Source organism: Neoarius graeffei, chromosome 5, assembly GCF_027579695.1.
Source record: "Neoarius graeffei isolate fNeoGra1 chromosome 5, fNeoGra1.pri, whole genome shotgun sequence".
NCBI classification, from domain to species: Eukaryota; Metazoa; Chordata; class Actinopteri; order Siluriformes; family Ariidae; genus Neoarius; species Neoarius graeffei.
The window spans coordinates 102,334,042-102,348,185 of NC_083573.1; the positions used below are offsets into that span (position 1 = coordinate 102,334,042).

At 43.3% G+C, this 14,144-nt stretch overlaps 1 protein-coding gene across 3 annotated transcripts in view; it reads left to right on the forward strand.

Moving 5' to 3' along the window:
• Positions 1–920: 920 nt before the first annotated feature.
• Positions 921–14,144, forward strand: part of LOC132887152 (NACHT, LRR and PYD domains-containing protein 12-like) — a 56,591-nt gene continuing 43,367 nt past the window's right edge. For all 3 annotated transcript variants that reach the window (XM_060922586.1, XM_060922589.1, XM_060922587.1), the window contains exon 1: positions 921–1,108. In XM_060922586.1, the coding sequence (XP_060778569.1) occupies positions 954–1,108 (155 nt within the window). In that variant the 5' untranslated portion in view covers positions 921–953. The remainder of the gene's footprint in view (positions 1,109–14,144) is intronic.

Consider the following 14,144-nt stretch of genomic DNA (forward strand, 5'->3'; position numbering starts at 1 on the left):
CACAGATTCTGCTCGCACTCCCCCCTGGCCCCCCTTCAGCATCTGACATGTCATCCTCACAGTTTCTCCCACCCACCCACCCACCCACCCACACACACACACACACACATCTCAACGTTCATTAACACACTGAACTCAGGGCCTGCACATCTCACTTTACCTCGCTCATTTGCACTATTCCGCACTACCTCACCTTAACAGCTGCTAGTTTGTTTATACTGCTTATTTCATGTTTACCTGCGATACCTCAAGTGCCCTTGACTGTTTGTTTATTTGCACCAATTTACGTGTGTGTATTTTTTTATATATATATATATATATATATATATATATATATATATATATATATATATATATATATATATGAGTGTTTAGTCTATGTCTAGTTCTTATCTAGTGTTTATACTGTTTATAGTTTGTTTGAATGTTTAGTCTGTCTAGTTCTTATCTAGTGTTTATACTGTTTATATTGTTTGAGTGTTTAGTCTATGTCTAGTTCTTATCTAGAGTGTTTATACTGTTTATATTGTTTGTTTTTTCAATTATTCTATTTTTATTTATTGCATTGCCTGTTTGCACCATGGGTCAGAGAGGACTGAAATTTCATCTGTGCTGCATGTATAGCATATTTGACAATCAAGTTGACTTGACTTGACACTTAAAGAGACGCTTCAAATGAATCATATGACACTAGGAATCAGAGAGATGTTGCACTTGAGGTCAGATAATGTAGGATATTGGGCTATTTTTAGGTTTTTAAATGATCCAGGAATTATGAGGAGAATTTAGTACAATAGTGAAGAAAACATTCTGGTTCACACTTCAGTCCAGAAGGCGGCGGTAAAGAACCTAAAAGCTGTTTATCATAAAACAATAACGAAGAAGAGGATCAGGAGGGAGGAGGAGGAGTCTGAAGTGAGGCGGTTGGCAACAGCTGGGCTGTGACTGGTTAGATGGAGGATGGAAGTGACGATTCAGGAAGTGAGAGAGGAATGTTTGAGTTTGGTGGCGCCAATGCTCAACAGAGCGAGGCGTGGAAATTTTATCGAAATAAAAAGAAAAAGAGGAAAAAGCCAGATACTGCGGACTCTAGATCTGATTCAGAAAGGTATGAAAGGGAAAGTCCTAAGGTTTTATTAAGTTGATGCAGACGGATACCACTTTTAAAGAGTGGAATCCAATCCAACTCACGAAGGGTTTAAACAAGGAAATAGGGGAGTACAAAGGTTTTGCAGAATGGACAGTTGTTAGTATTGTGTAATAATGCCGAGCAATATGAGAAAGCTTTAAAGGTACAAAAGATCAATGGAAAGTCTGTACAGTGTTCAAGGGCTAATGATCAAAAGCTCAGCAGAGGTGTCATTACAGGAATTCCAACTGATATAACTGCAGAAATGCTGAAAGAAAACATCAAGAAAGTTAGTGAATGCAATTAAGCGTCTTAAGATGAAGAGAAATGGTGGAATCTGTGATAGCCTGTCTGTAATGATTACATTTGAAGAGAAGGAGCTACCGGATAAAGTGTTTGTTGGATTCATGTGTTATACGGTGTTAAACTATACATCCCACCACCACTCCGGTGTTATAAATGCCAAAGGTTTGGGCATGTAGCAGCTGTATGTAAGGGCAAGATGAGATGTAGCAAATGTGGTGGAGAACACAAGGCAAGGCAAGTTTATTTATATAGCGCATTTCATACACAGTGGCAGTTCAGTGTGCTTTACAGAGGTAAAAGCAAAACAGTAAACAATAGAAAATAAAATTACATAAAATAAAGGGGGAAGAAGAGAGAAAAAATAAGAATTAAACAATAGTAGAAATAAAATAATAAAATGAAGTAAAAGTTCAGTAAAAACAGCAGAATAAAAGTTAAGTAAAGTTTAAAACATGCAGAGACTAAAACAGTGGCGTGCACAGACATTTTGGGGGGCAAGTGCTCTGGGGGGAAAAAGGGCACTTTTTTGCGCATGTGGAACACCTTATTATAAAAGTCTGAGATTTAACCCTCCTCTTGTGTTCGGGTCGCCACTGACCCGTTTTAGTTTTTAAAGATGTAAAACAACCACTTAATTTATTACATCAAGGCTTTTTGACTTTGCCAGGAATCTCTAGTTGAACAAAATAGAAAAAGAAATTTTTGTTTTCCTAAATCTGAAAATGGTCTAGCAAAAAATATAATACTTATGTGCAGTTGTTTCTGTATGCGACGGGCTACTTCACGACAAAATAATTACAGCTTGGGCTTAGAGGGCAAACAATACATTTTCACTCGATTCATGTGTTACCTGGCTGGTGGGGCAGGGGAAGAGCTGACTGACTGCCCGATGTGTTGTCTGCACTACGACAAGGTCGTGGCTTCCAGGACGCTATGCTGCTGCAACCTCACATTGAATGCACTGCACGCTTGTTCACGTGACAGAGCAAGAGAGACAGAGGTCCGGTGTGTGTGCGGAGGGGGCACACATCGGGACATTATTTTCACACACACTTTTAATGCCGCGGCTTTTCTAAAAGATCATGTAGACATTGGCCTCAGTAAACTGTTAAATTCAAAAGGGCACTTTTTTGGACAGAGGGCAGAGGGGCAGGTGCTTGAGCACCACCTCGTGTCTATCTGTGCACACCACTGCTGTAAAAGTTAAGTAAAGTTTAAAACATGTAAAGATGATGATATTTATCAGTTAGCAGAAAGCATCTGAAAACAGCTTGGTCTTTAGTCTAGATTTGAAGCTGCCAACAGCAGGAGCATTTTTGATGTCCTCTGGGAGTTGGTTCCATAGCTGTACTGCATAGTAGCTAAAAGCTGCTTCACCACACTTTGTTTTAACAACAGGTTTTACCAGTAAATTTTGCTGCTCCGATCTGGTAGATCTGATTGGGTTAGGCTGCTGCAACATATCAGAGAGGTAATTGGGCCCTGTACCATTTAGAGATTTGTACACCAGCAGCAATGCTTTAAAGTCAATTCTGTAGCTTACTGGAAGCCAGCGAAAGGACCTTAGAATTGGAGTAATGTGCTCCGTTCTTTTTGTTCGTGTGAGAACCCTAGCCGCTGCATTTTGAACCAGCTGAAGTCGTTTGATGGTCTTTTTTGGCAGGCCTGTGAAAAGGCCATTGCAGTAGTCAACCCTACTAGAGATGAAGGCATGTATCAGTTTTTCCAGATCATTTTTTGACATACCGGTAAGTCCTCTTAGTTTGGAAATGTTTTTTAGGTGATAAAATGCCAATTTCGTGATTGCTTTCATGTGACTGTCAAAGTTTAGCTCGCGGTCAATGAAAACACCAAGATTTTTAACCATATCTTTTGTTTTAATCCCCTTTGTGTCAAGAATAGTGGTAATCCTGAGTCTTTCATCTTTTTTCCCAAATAGAATTACTTCTGTTTTATCTGTGTTCAGCTGAAGAAAATTTTGTGACACCCAATCTGTGGTTGCTTGAAGAGAGCAACTGGACTTGCTTGAAGATTCTTGAAAACGTTTCGCCTCTCATCCTAAACGAAACGTTTTCAAGTATCTTCAAGCAAGTCCAGTTGCTCTCTTCAACCAACCACAGATTACTATGTACCTGGATGACTGAGATTCTTCACAGATATGTTTGTGACATCCAGTTGTTGATTTGGTCGATACACTGGTAGAGACATTCAAGGGGGGCATAATCATTAGGTGATAGAGCAAAATAAATTTGGGTGTCATCTGCATAGCAGTGATACAAAATTGAGTTGTTCTTGATAATTTGTCCAAGTGGGAGCATATAAAGTTTGAATAGTAATGGTCCAAGGATCGACCCCTGGGGGACACCACAGGTCAAGGACAATTGATGTTGAGGTACAATTTCCCATGGTAACAAAGAAGCTTCTATCTTTTAAGTATGATTTTAACCAATTGATAACTTTCCCAGTCAACCCAACCCAGTGTTCAAGTCAATATAGCAGTATGTTGTGATCAACAGTATCAAAAGCTGCACTGAGGTTCAGTAACACCAGGACCGATGTTTTGCCTGCATCAGTATTAAGACGTATGTCATTTATAACTTTAATCAGTGCTGTTTCAGTGCTGTGATTGGCACGAAATCCTGACTGAAAGTTATCAAAACAGCTGTTTGATATCAAGAAGGCAGTTAATTGATTGAAGACAATTTTTTCAAGGATTTTCCCGATGAATGGTAGATTTGATATTGGCCTGTAGTTGTTCAATACTGAAGCATCCAGATTATTCTGTTTAAGTAGGGGCTTTACAACGGCTTTTTTCAGGGACGCAGGAAAAATGCCAGTCTCTAGGGATGTATTTATGATCTGAAGCACATCTGTAATTATAAGGTGAAGAACAGACTTAAAATAGTTGGTGGGCAGAATGTCCAATTCAGATGTTGAGGAACTGAGATTTTGTACAGTTTTTTCAAGAGTCTCGTAATCAATCAAACACAATTCTGACATTGTGTTGAAATTGTCTGTCTGTGTCACTGGTGATTGCAGCTTTTCAGTTATTTGCAACTGAGAAATATTATGAGCAATATTCTGCCGTATTTTATCAATTTTACCTTTGAAGAAGGATGCAAACTCATTGCATTTATTAACTGAGAGAAGTTCAGGTGCTAATTGTGGTGAGGGATTAGTTAGCTTCTCTACTGTTGAAAATAGCACATGGGCATTGTTCATATTCCTGTTGATGATGTTGGAGAAGAAAGACTGTCTTGCTTTACCAATTTCATAATTATATTTACAAAGCATCTCTTTATGGATTTGATAATGGATGTGAAGTTTAGATTTGCGCCATTTTCTTTCAGTCTTCCTACATTCCCTCTTTAGCAGTTTAACAGCTGGGTATTGCTTCCATGGTGCTTTCTGCTTTTCATTGACTCTTTTGATTTTGAATGGAGCAATATCATCCATAATTTGGGTCATATTTAAATTGAAAATTTCCAGTAAGTCGTCTACAGAGTCTGACATTTTAGTTGAGATCTGAGAGAGAGCTTGCTCAAAGAGAACACGTGTTGTCGTTTATGACTCTCCTACCCATAGTCATTGAGCTGTTCTGAATGTGAGGGGACATAGAAACATCAGAGAAAACACAGAAATGATCAGATAAGGCCAGGCCAACAACAGTAGTAGAAACAGTAAAACCCTTTGCGATAACGAGGTCAAGGGTATGACCACGAGAGTGGGTCGGCCCCTGTACATGTTGTACTAGGTTGAAGTTGTCAATAAGTGCAAATAGTTCTCTGGCATAAGTGTTTTCAGGATTATCTACATGCAAGTTAAAATCCCCAGATATAATAAGACAGTCAAACTCTAAGCAAATGACTGACAACAGTTCACCAAACTCTTCCAGAAAAACTTTGGCTGAATGTCTCGGAGGCCTGTAAGTAGTTAATAACAATATGTTAGGAGAGCATGTAACAAGTGCACATAAGTGTTCAAAGGATGTAAAATCACTAAGTGAGGACTGTTTACATTGAAAAGAGGCTTTGAATATATTTGCGATCCCTCCACCTTTCCCATCTCGGGTAGCACTCATGAAATTAAAATTTGGGGGAGCTGCTTCAATAAGGGTGGTAGCACTCTTTGCTTGATCCAGCCATGTTTCAGTTAGAAGCAAAAGATCAAGACTGTGTTTGCAAATAAGATCATTAATTAAAAATGACTTGTTTGAAAGTGATCTAACATTCAGAAGAGCTAGCTTTACAGAAAGTCTAGAAGTAATATCCGCTTGGGCACTCTGATGTTGTTTTGAAACAGGAAGGAGACTAGACTGGTTTACCACCTTGGTTAAATATACTCCATGTTTTCTATTTCTTATCAACACAGGAATAGAGAATGGCATAGGCATATTGGGTCCCAGCTTGTTTTCAAAACTACGCCCAATGCAGGGACCCACAGCACATCATACAAGACTCTCTGTATATTCCATGAGGTTGGGCGGGGGAAGGATTGGAGATGTCATGTATTTTTTAGATGGTGAAAAAGATTGGTAGCCAGCTGAAAGTCCTGGGCGAACACAGTTCAGTCTGTTGGTTGATTTTCGATGAACTGGGTACACTGCTTGTCGCGAATGATTTGGGCTGGAAAAAGAGAGTGCAGCCATTGGCAGCAATCTCTGCATACTTTTAGGGAAATCCAACAAAGTCAGAAGAAATCCAACAAAGTCAGAAGAGCGAGCCTGAGATTGGGTCTTTGCTGAGGTCTTTGTGAGTGTCTCCATGACTGTCTCTGTGGTGACTGTCTCCCTGACAGTCTCTGTGATACTTGCATGGGGTCGAGATGTGGATGATGCAGCCTTGGCATGATTGTCTTTGGTCAGGTCCTCAATAGGGATGGGCGATGCAGATATCTGTGGCTGCCCATTGTTAACAACATGTTCACATTCTCCATGTGATTGTTGATGTCCTTGGCAGTCTGCCCCAGATGGCCGTGTGTCCTTGTTGAAGCATCTCTGCTGTGCTTGCATGGGTAATTGTTTTGACTTTGCAGAGGTATTGTTGATATCTGTAACTGGGTCAGTCTGTGAGCACTTATCAGCAGTTCTGCTCAATGTTGGCTGAGAAAAGAATGCATGCTGGAGAGAGAGGCTGTAGTGATCAGCTAAAACTTTGATCCCAATCCGGCTGAGTTCAATGGTATTTGGCTTGAAGAATTCTCTGCGATTCCAGAAAAGGTTAAAATTGTCTATGAAGTTCATACCAAATGAAAAACAAGTTTTTCCAAGCCAGGTGTTAAGATTGAAGAGTCTAGTAAATGCAAAGCTTCCCCTTGCAGGGAGTGGGCCACTGATAAAAGATTGTATTCTAGTCTTATAGAGGTCAGAAAAAAGTTTTCTGAAATCATCTTGGACAAACAGCTGTTCTCTGAAAACATTTGCTCCCACATGCACAACAATACGTTTGATAGTTTTATGCTCGGACATGAGTTTCAAAATGCTGTCTTTGGTGTCAGAGATGGATGCATTTGGAAGGCAACAAATAATCATCCCATGTCCTTTTAAATGTCTTACAGTGGAATCACCAAGAACAAGGGTTGTGGGACATGGTTTCCGTTTAGGCCAAGTTTAATGACCTTGAGGTTATCAGAGGTCATATGTCGTTTTACAAATGAAAAATGAATTCAGCACCCAAACATTTAACAAAGAAGGCCATTTGCTAACTTCATTAATCATTTTAGTACATTTCATTCCTTAGAAAGCTGAGAAACTGGGTTCAGCTGAGACGTTTACAGGCCCAAAGTTCAATGACCTCTAGAGGTCAACAGAGGTCAGAGCTCGGCATATTGCAGATTTGAATTCGGCACACCCAAATTGACAAAATAAGACTGTTTGCCGACTTTGTCTCAAAAATGCCTTTAACTCCTTAAATAAGCACTTTTTTGAATTTTGGTACCAGTCTAAATGACTTCCCTTACGATAGGGCACTTGAGGTTTTTTTCAGGAATCCACGCAGAATTAAATGTTCTGATAGGGCATGCAGGCTTTGCACCAATTAGGGTAATGCTTTTTCATTATTGTTAGTTGCCTTGGTGTTACCTTAAGTGGTTTCTTACATCTAATTATGATATTTTATTATTATTTTGTTGTTACATTATACTATTTTTCATTTTAGTATTGGTTAAGTGTTGAGTTCAATATTTAAAATAAAAACCTCCAGCTTGTTCTTTTGCACTTTATTCCTTGAATGTCAACTAAAGAATGATTGAAAGATTGCCACCAAAAAGGTAAAAAACTAAGGTAAAAACTAAACTTTAACTTCAATTTTGGTGAGTAATTTTCATAAATTTAAAAAGACAGGTTTTCCACCAACATCAAGCCCAGCAAACTAATGGCCTGCCCTGTAATCTAAAGTTGGGTCGAGGAATGAAACCAGGCAGGGTTCTGGTAAAAATTGTTTTAGCTGTCTTCTCTTAAAGAACTTAAAATAATTTAGATTTAGGGGTGGGCGATATGGCAAAAATGTCATATCACGATTTTTTAACATAAAAAATCGAAATCGAGATTTTATCATGATCTTCCATCGAAAAAAACAAAAACAGGCATTTTGGGGCTACAAACCTTTCTGAACAGATTTTAATGAAATAGTAGCAATTTTGCATGTGCAAACATTGTAAACGCACTGATAACACTGATAAAGTGCACTATTGGTTGTGAAGACAACAACACTAAGTAAACATCACTCTGATAAAGTGAATATCCTCACTCTGATAAAGTAAACATCACTCTGATAAAGTGCATTCTTAGAATATAAAAAAAGAAAGTAAAATATGACATGTTGAATAACACACAGTCTTCGGTTATTTTGAAATGATTTAAGTATCAAAACACCAAATAGCTTTTTGAAAATGGTCCAGACTGGTGGTGGGAAGCTTCTGCATAGCTTTATTGTGGCTGTTTGAATGTTGCTAGCACCAGCATCTTGTGCTCGAAATGTAGTTTATATTTAAAGAAGCTTCCCCAAACTTGACAGCCAGAGACCTCTGCCCTCTCCCCAAAGAACCAGCGCGGGCACGGCACGCCAGCCCCGCGCCTCGGGACGTACAGTGGTGCTTGAAAGTTTGTGAACCCTTTAGAATTTTCTATATTTCTGCATAAATATGATCTAAAACGTCATCAGATTTTCACACAAGTCCTAAAAGTAGATAAAGAGAACCCAGTTAAACAAATAAGACAAAAATATTACACTTGGTCATTTATTGAGGAAAATGATCCAATATTATATATCTGTGAGTGGCAAAAGTATATGAACCTCTAGGATTAGCAGTTAATTTGAAGGTGAAATTAGAGTCAGGTGTTTTCAATCAATGGGATAACAATCAGGTGTGAGTGGGCACCCTGTTTTATTTAAAGAACAGGGATCTATCAAAGTCTGATCTTCACAACACATGTTTGTGGAAGTGTATCATGGCACGAACAAAGGAGATTTCTGAGGACCTCAGAAAAAGCGTTGTTGATGCTCATCAGGCTGGAAAAGGTTACAAAACCATCTCTAAAGAGTTTGGACTCCACCAATCCACAGTCAGACAGATTGTGTACAAATGGAGGAAATTCAAGACCATTGTTACCCTCCCCAGGAGTGGTTGACCAACAAAGATCACTCCAAGAGCAAGGCATGTAATAGTCGGCGAGGTCACAAAGGACCCCAGGGTAACTTCTAAGCGACTGAAGGCCTCTCTCACATTGGCTAATCTTAATGTTCATGAGTCCAACATCAGGAGAACACTGAACAATAATGGTGTGCATGGCAGGGTTGCAAGGAGAAAGCCACTGCTGTCCAAAAACAACATTGCTGCTCGTCTGCAGTTTGCTAAAGATCACATGGACAAGCCAGAAGGCTATTGGAAAAATGTTTTGTGGGCGGATGAAACCAAAATAGAACTTTTTGGTTTAAATGAGAAGTGTTATGTTTGGAGAAAGGAAAACACTGCATTCCAGCAGAAGAACCTTCTCCCATCTGTGAAACATGGTGGTGGTAGTATCATGCTTTGGGCCTGTTTTGCTGCATCTGGGCCAGGACGGCTTGCCATCATTGATGGAACAATGAATTCTGAATTATACCAGCGAATTCTAAAGGAAAATGTCAGGACATCTGTCCATGAACTGAATCTCAAGAGAAGGTGGGTCATGCAGCAAGACAACGACCCTAAGCACACGAGTCGTTCTACCAAAGAATGGTTAAAGAAGAATAAAGTTAATGTTTTGGAATGGCCAAGTCAAAGTCCTGACCTTAATCCAATGGAAATGTTGTGGAAGGACCTGAAGCGAGCAGTTCATGTGAGGAAACCCACCAACATCCCAGAGTTGAAGCTGTTCTGTGCGGAGGAATGGGCTAAAATTCCTCCAAGCCGGTGTGCAGGACTGATCAACAGTTACCGCAAACGTTTAGTTGCAGTTATTGCTGCACAAGGGGGTCACACCAGATACTGAAAGCAAAGGGTCACATACTTTTGCCACTCACAGATATGTAATATTGGATCATTTTCCTCAATAAATAAATGACCAAGTACAATATTTTTGTCTCATTTGTTTAACTGGGTTCTCTTTATCTACTTTTAGGACTTGTGTGAAAATCTGATGATGTTTTAGGTCATATTTATGCAGAAATATAGAAAATTCGAAAGGGTTCACAAACTTTCAAGCACCACTGTAATTTGCCACGAGGCGCGCCGCGGGGCTCCGCTTAGGTTTCGTTTCTATCCCGGGCTCCAGCCCGACTTTACAGTGCCTCGGGACGAAGAGCCACGGTGCTCGGCTTTAGTTTCGTTTTCCCATCGGCGGCTCCAGCCCCACTTTGGACGCCCGTAGCTCGGGCAGGGGAGGTCCCAGCCTCCCCAAGCTTAGAATGTGTAGATTCCATTTCTGACAATAAATTCCGTTTCAGATGCATAATTCCGCGATTTCCGTCCGTTTTCCGCGATCGCGGATTTTCAGTCCCTCTACAGGTTAAGGACGTCTTACGTCTGCCGCGTTGGCGGGAACCAGCATAGAACGTCAAGTTATTGTACCCAAAGGGAAAAAAAAGTTATTGCGCTCATTGGCCAAGGCGATCTATACGATTTCTCCACTTTGGCAGATCGTCTGCGATCTTCTACTCATTCTTATTCTTAACGATTTTATATCGTCAGATCGCACACCCCGATTTAGATTGAACTGAATAATCTCAAATGCTTCTTGTAGCTTTAAAATAGTCCCAGCAGGTGACTCTGAAGAAAAATACTGTGTTTGAACACCGCCCGCTGTAAACGCTTTGCATACACCCCAATGACCAACTCCACCGACCGCCACGACACCACCATGCACGATTCCCTCATCGGCACAGTGGAGCACCACAAATTGCTACCTGGTCTGTGGGAAACACTGAATTGCATGCCATCACTCAATTTTGGTCACCGTTGTCAGGTCTACTCATCAGTGGTGGATCGGACTTGAGCCTGGCATGAACCACTCCGACATGCTATAATGACACCAATCTATCACCAGCCAATCAGGAGACTTAATCAAACGCATCCCCCGCCTACTTGTGTCCGCGTCTGAGACATTGAATTTCCATAGAAGGAGGGAAGAAGTTGACTGAGGTAAGACTGTGTGATAAATTAACGAACGAATAAGATAGGAATTTCAACATATAGGGCTTAAGTTTGTTACCATTAAATAAGCATTGCTTGTACAGTAGGGTGCATCAGTTGCCCTCACTTTCATAAAATCTGATGCATTTTTGTTTGGGTGTTCCTTTTCACCAATAAAGACATCCTGTAAAATTTTTTGACCATATTCAAAAGTCTAATGGTGGCACCATGAGGTTCATTTTTTTGCCAAAAAACACTTTGTAGCAGTTCAGTGTTCGTGGGTGGAGCACAGAGGACGGCAGGACAGAGATCAGGTTTGACAGCTCGATTTATTATTACACTTTTCAGCCTAATAATTAGGTGTACTTTTCAGACACGCACACGTTCAGCAAGCAAGCGCCCTTCTGCTCTCACTCTCCCTCCTTAAGTAGGGTGCGGTCACTGGGAAGACACAAACACAGGTTAATTGCTCTCAGGTGTAGTGGATCTGCCACTCACCTTCCCTGACTCCGCCCTCCTGTCACAGACCGGCACTTGACCATACCCCCACCGCCCGACTCAGGCCGGGCGGCCGTCCGGCCTGCAGCCGACTCCCCCCCCCCCCCCCCTTGGCGGGAGAGGAAGTCCGCCACGACCATCTGCGCCCCCGGCCTGTGGACCACCTTGAAATTAAAGGGTTGGAGTGCCAGATACCAACGGGTGATCCGCGCGTTGGCATCTTTCATGCGGTGGAGGCACTGGAGGGGCGCGTCGTCCGAACAGAGGGTGAAAGGGCGCCCCAGCAGGTAGTACCGGAGGGCGAGGACCGCCCACTTGATGGCCAGACACTCTTTCTCTATGGTGCTGTAGCGCCCCTCACGCACCGACAGCTTCCTGCTTATATACAGGACGGGGCGGTCCTCCCCCTCCACCTCCTGGGACAAAACCGCCCCCAGCTCTCTGTCCGACGCATCGGTCTGCAACATAAAGGGGAGAGAAAAGTCAGGGGAGTGTAGAAGTGGCCCCCCACACAGTGCAGCCTTTACCTCTGAAAAAGCCCGCTGGCATTGCTCCGTCCACTGGACCGGATCTGGTGCCCCCTTTTTAGTGAGATCAGTCAGCGGGCTGGTGACGTCCGAATAATTAGGTATAAACCTACGATAATAGCCAGCCAGCCCCAGGAACTGTCTCACCCCCTTTTTGGTCTTGGGCCTCGGGCAGGCCGCAATCGCTGCGGTCTTGTTAATTTGGGGACGCACCTGCCCGTTGCCCAAGTGGAAGCCCAGATACCGTACTTCCACCCGCCCAATCGCACACTTCTTTGGGTTGGCTGTGAGACCCGCTCGCCTCAGCGACCTAAGGATGGCCCTTAGATGTTCCAGGTGCCTCGGCCAGTCATTACTATATATAATGATGTCATCCAGATAGGCGGCCGCATAGGTGGCGTGGGGGCGGAGGACCCGATCCATCAGCCGCTGAAACGTAGCGGGCGCCCCAAACAGCCCAAACGGAAGTGTGACGAATTGGTGTAACCCAAACGGTGTGGAAAAGGCCGTTTTTTTTTGGGATAGTGGAGTCAAGGGGATCTGCCAATATCCCTTCGTCAAATCCAGTGTCGAATAAAAGCGAGCCGTGCCTAGTCGATCGAGCAGCTCGTCAATACGAGGCATTGGGTACGCGTCAAATTTAGACACCGCGTTGACTTTCCTATAGTCCACACAGAACCGGACCGACCCGTCGGCCTTGGGTACCAAGACCACCGGGCTGCTCCAGTCACTGTGGGACTCCTCGACGATGCCCATTTCGAGCATGGTCTGAAGTTCTTCCCGAACCACCTTTTTTTTTTTGTGTGTGTGTTCGGGTAGCCTGTAAGGGCGGCTACGCACTACCACCCCCGGGGGCGTCTCGATGTGGTGCTCTATGAGGTTAGTGCGACCGGGCAGGGGCGAGAACACATCCGAAAACTCGGTCTGCAACTGGGCGACCTCCGTGAGTTGGGTCGGGGAGAGGTGGTCTCCACAGGGGACCGGAGAGGTATGTGATGCCAATCCCCCTTTTTGAACCTCCAGCCCCAGCTCCGCCTTCTCCGGAACCACCGACACCAATGCCACGGGGACCTCCTCGTTCCAGAGTTTAAGCAGATTGAGGTGGTAAATCTGTAGCGCCCCACCCCTGTCCGTTCGCCTCACCTCATAGTCGACATCCCCGACTCGCCGTGTGACCTCAAAGGGTCCTTGCCACTTGGCGATCAATTTGGAGCTCGACGTGGGCAGCAGTACGAGTACTTTATCTCCCGGAGTGAACTCTCTAAGGCGCGTACCCTTGTTGTACAGGCAGGCTTGCCGTTCCTGGGCCTGCCGCAAATTCTCCTGAGTTAGGTGGGTGAGCGTGTGGAGTTTTGCGCGCAGGTCCATAACGTACTGAATTTCGTTCTTGCTTTGTGAAGGTCCCTCCTCCCAATTTTCCCGCAGCACATCTAGGATGCCGCGCGGCTCACGCCCATATAATAATTCGAACGGGGAGAACCCCGTGGAGGCTTGGGGAACCTCTCGCACTGAGAACAGCAAGGGTTCGAGCCACTTATCCCAATTACGTGCGTCCTCACTTACGAATTTTTTTAATAATAATTTTGAGGGTGCGGTTGAACCGTTCAACTAAACCGTCCGTTTGTGGGTGATACACGCTGGTGCGGATCAGCTTAATCCCCAATAACCCATACAGTTCGCGCAGTGTCCGTGACATAAACGTAGTGCCTTGATCAGTCAGAATCTCTTTCGGGATTCCAACTCGGGAGATGACGCGGAAGAGCGCCTCTGCAATACTGCGTGCTGAGATATTGCGCAGAGGCACTGCTTCCGGGTATCGCGTTGCATAGTCCGCCAGAACTAATATAAAGCGGTACCCTCGTGCTGACCGATCTAATGGCCCGACGAGATCTATCCCAATTCTTTCAAACGGGGTCTCGATTAATGGAAGAGGGCGCAAAGGCACTTTTGGAATGGCAGCTGGATTTACTAACTGGCATTCGCGGCATGCCGTGCACCACCTACGGACATTGCCGCGAATCCCCGGCCAATAGAATCGGGCCATTATTCGGGCTAGTGTTTTATCCTGCCCTAAG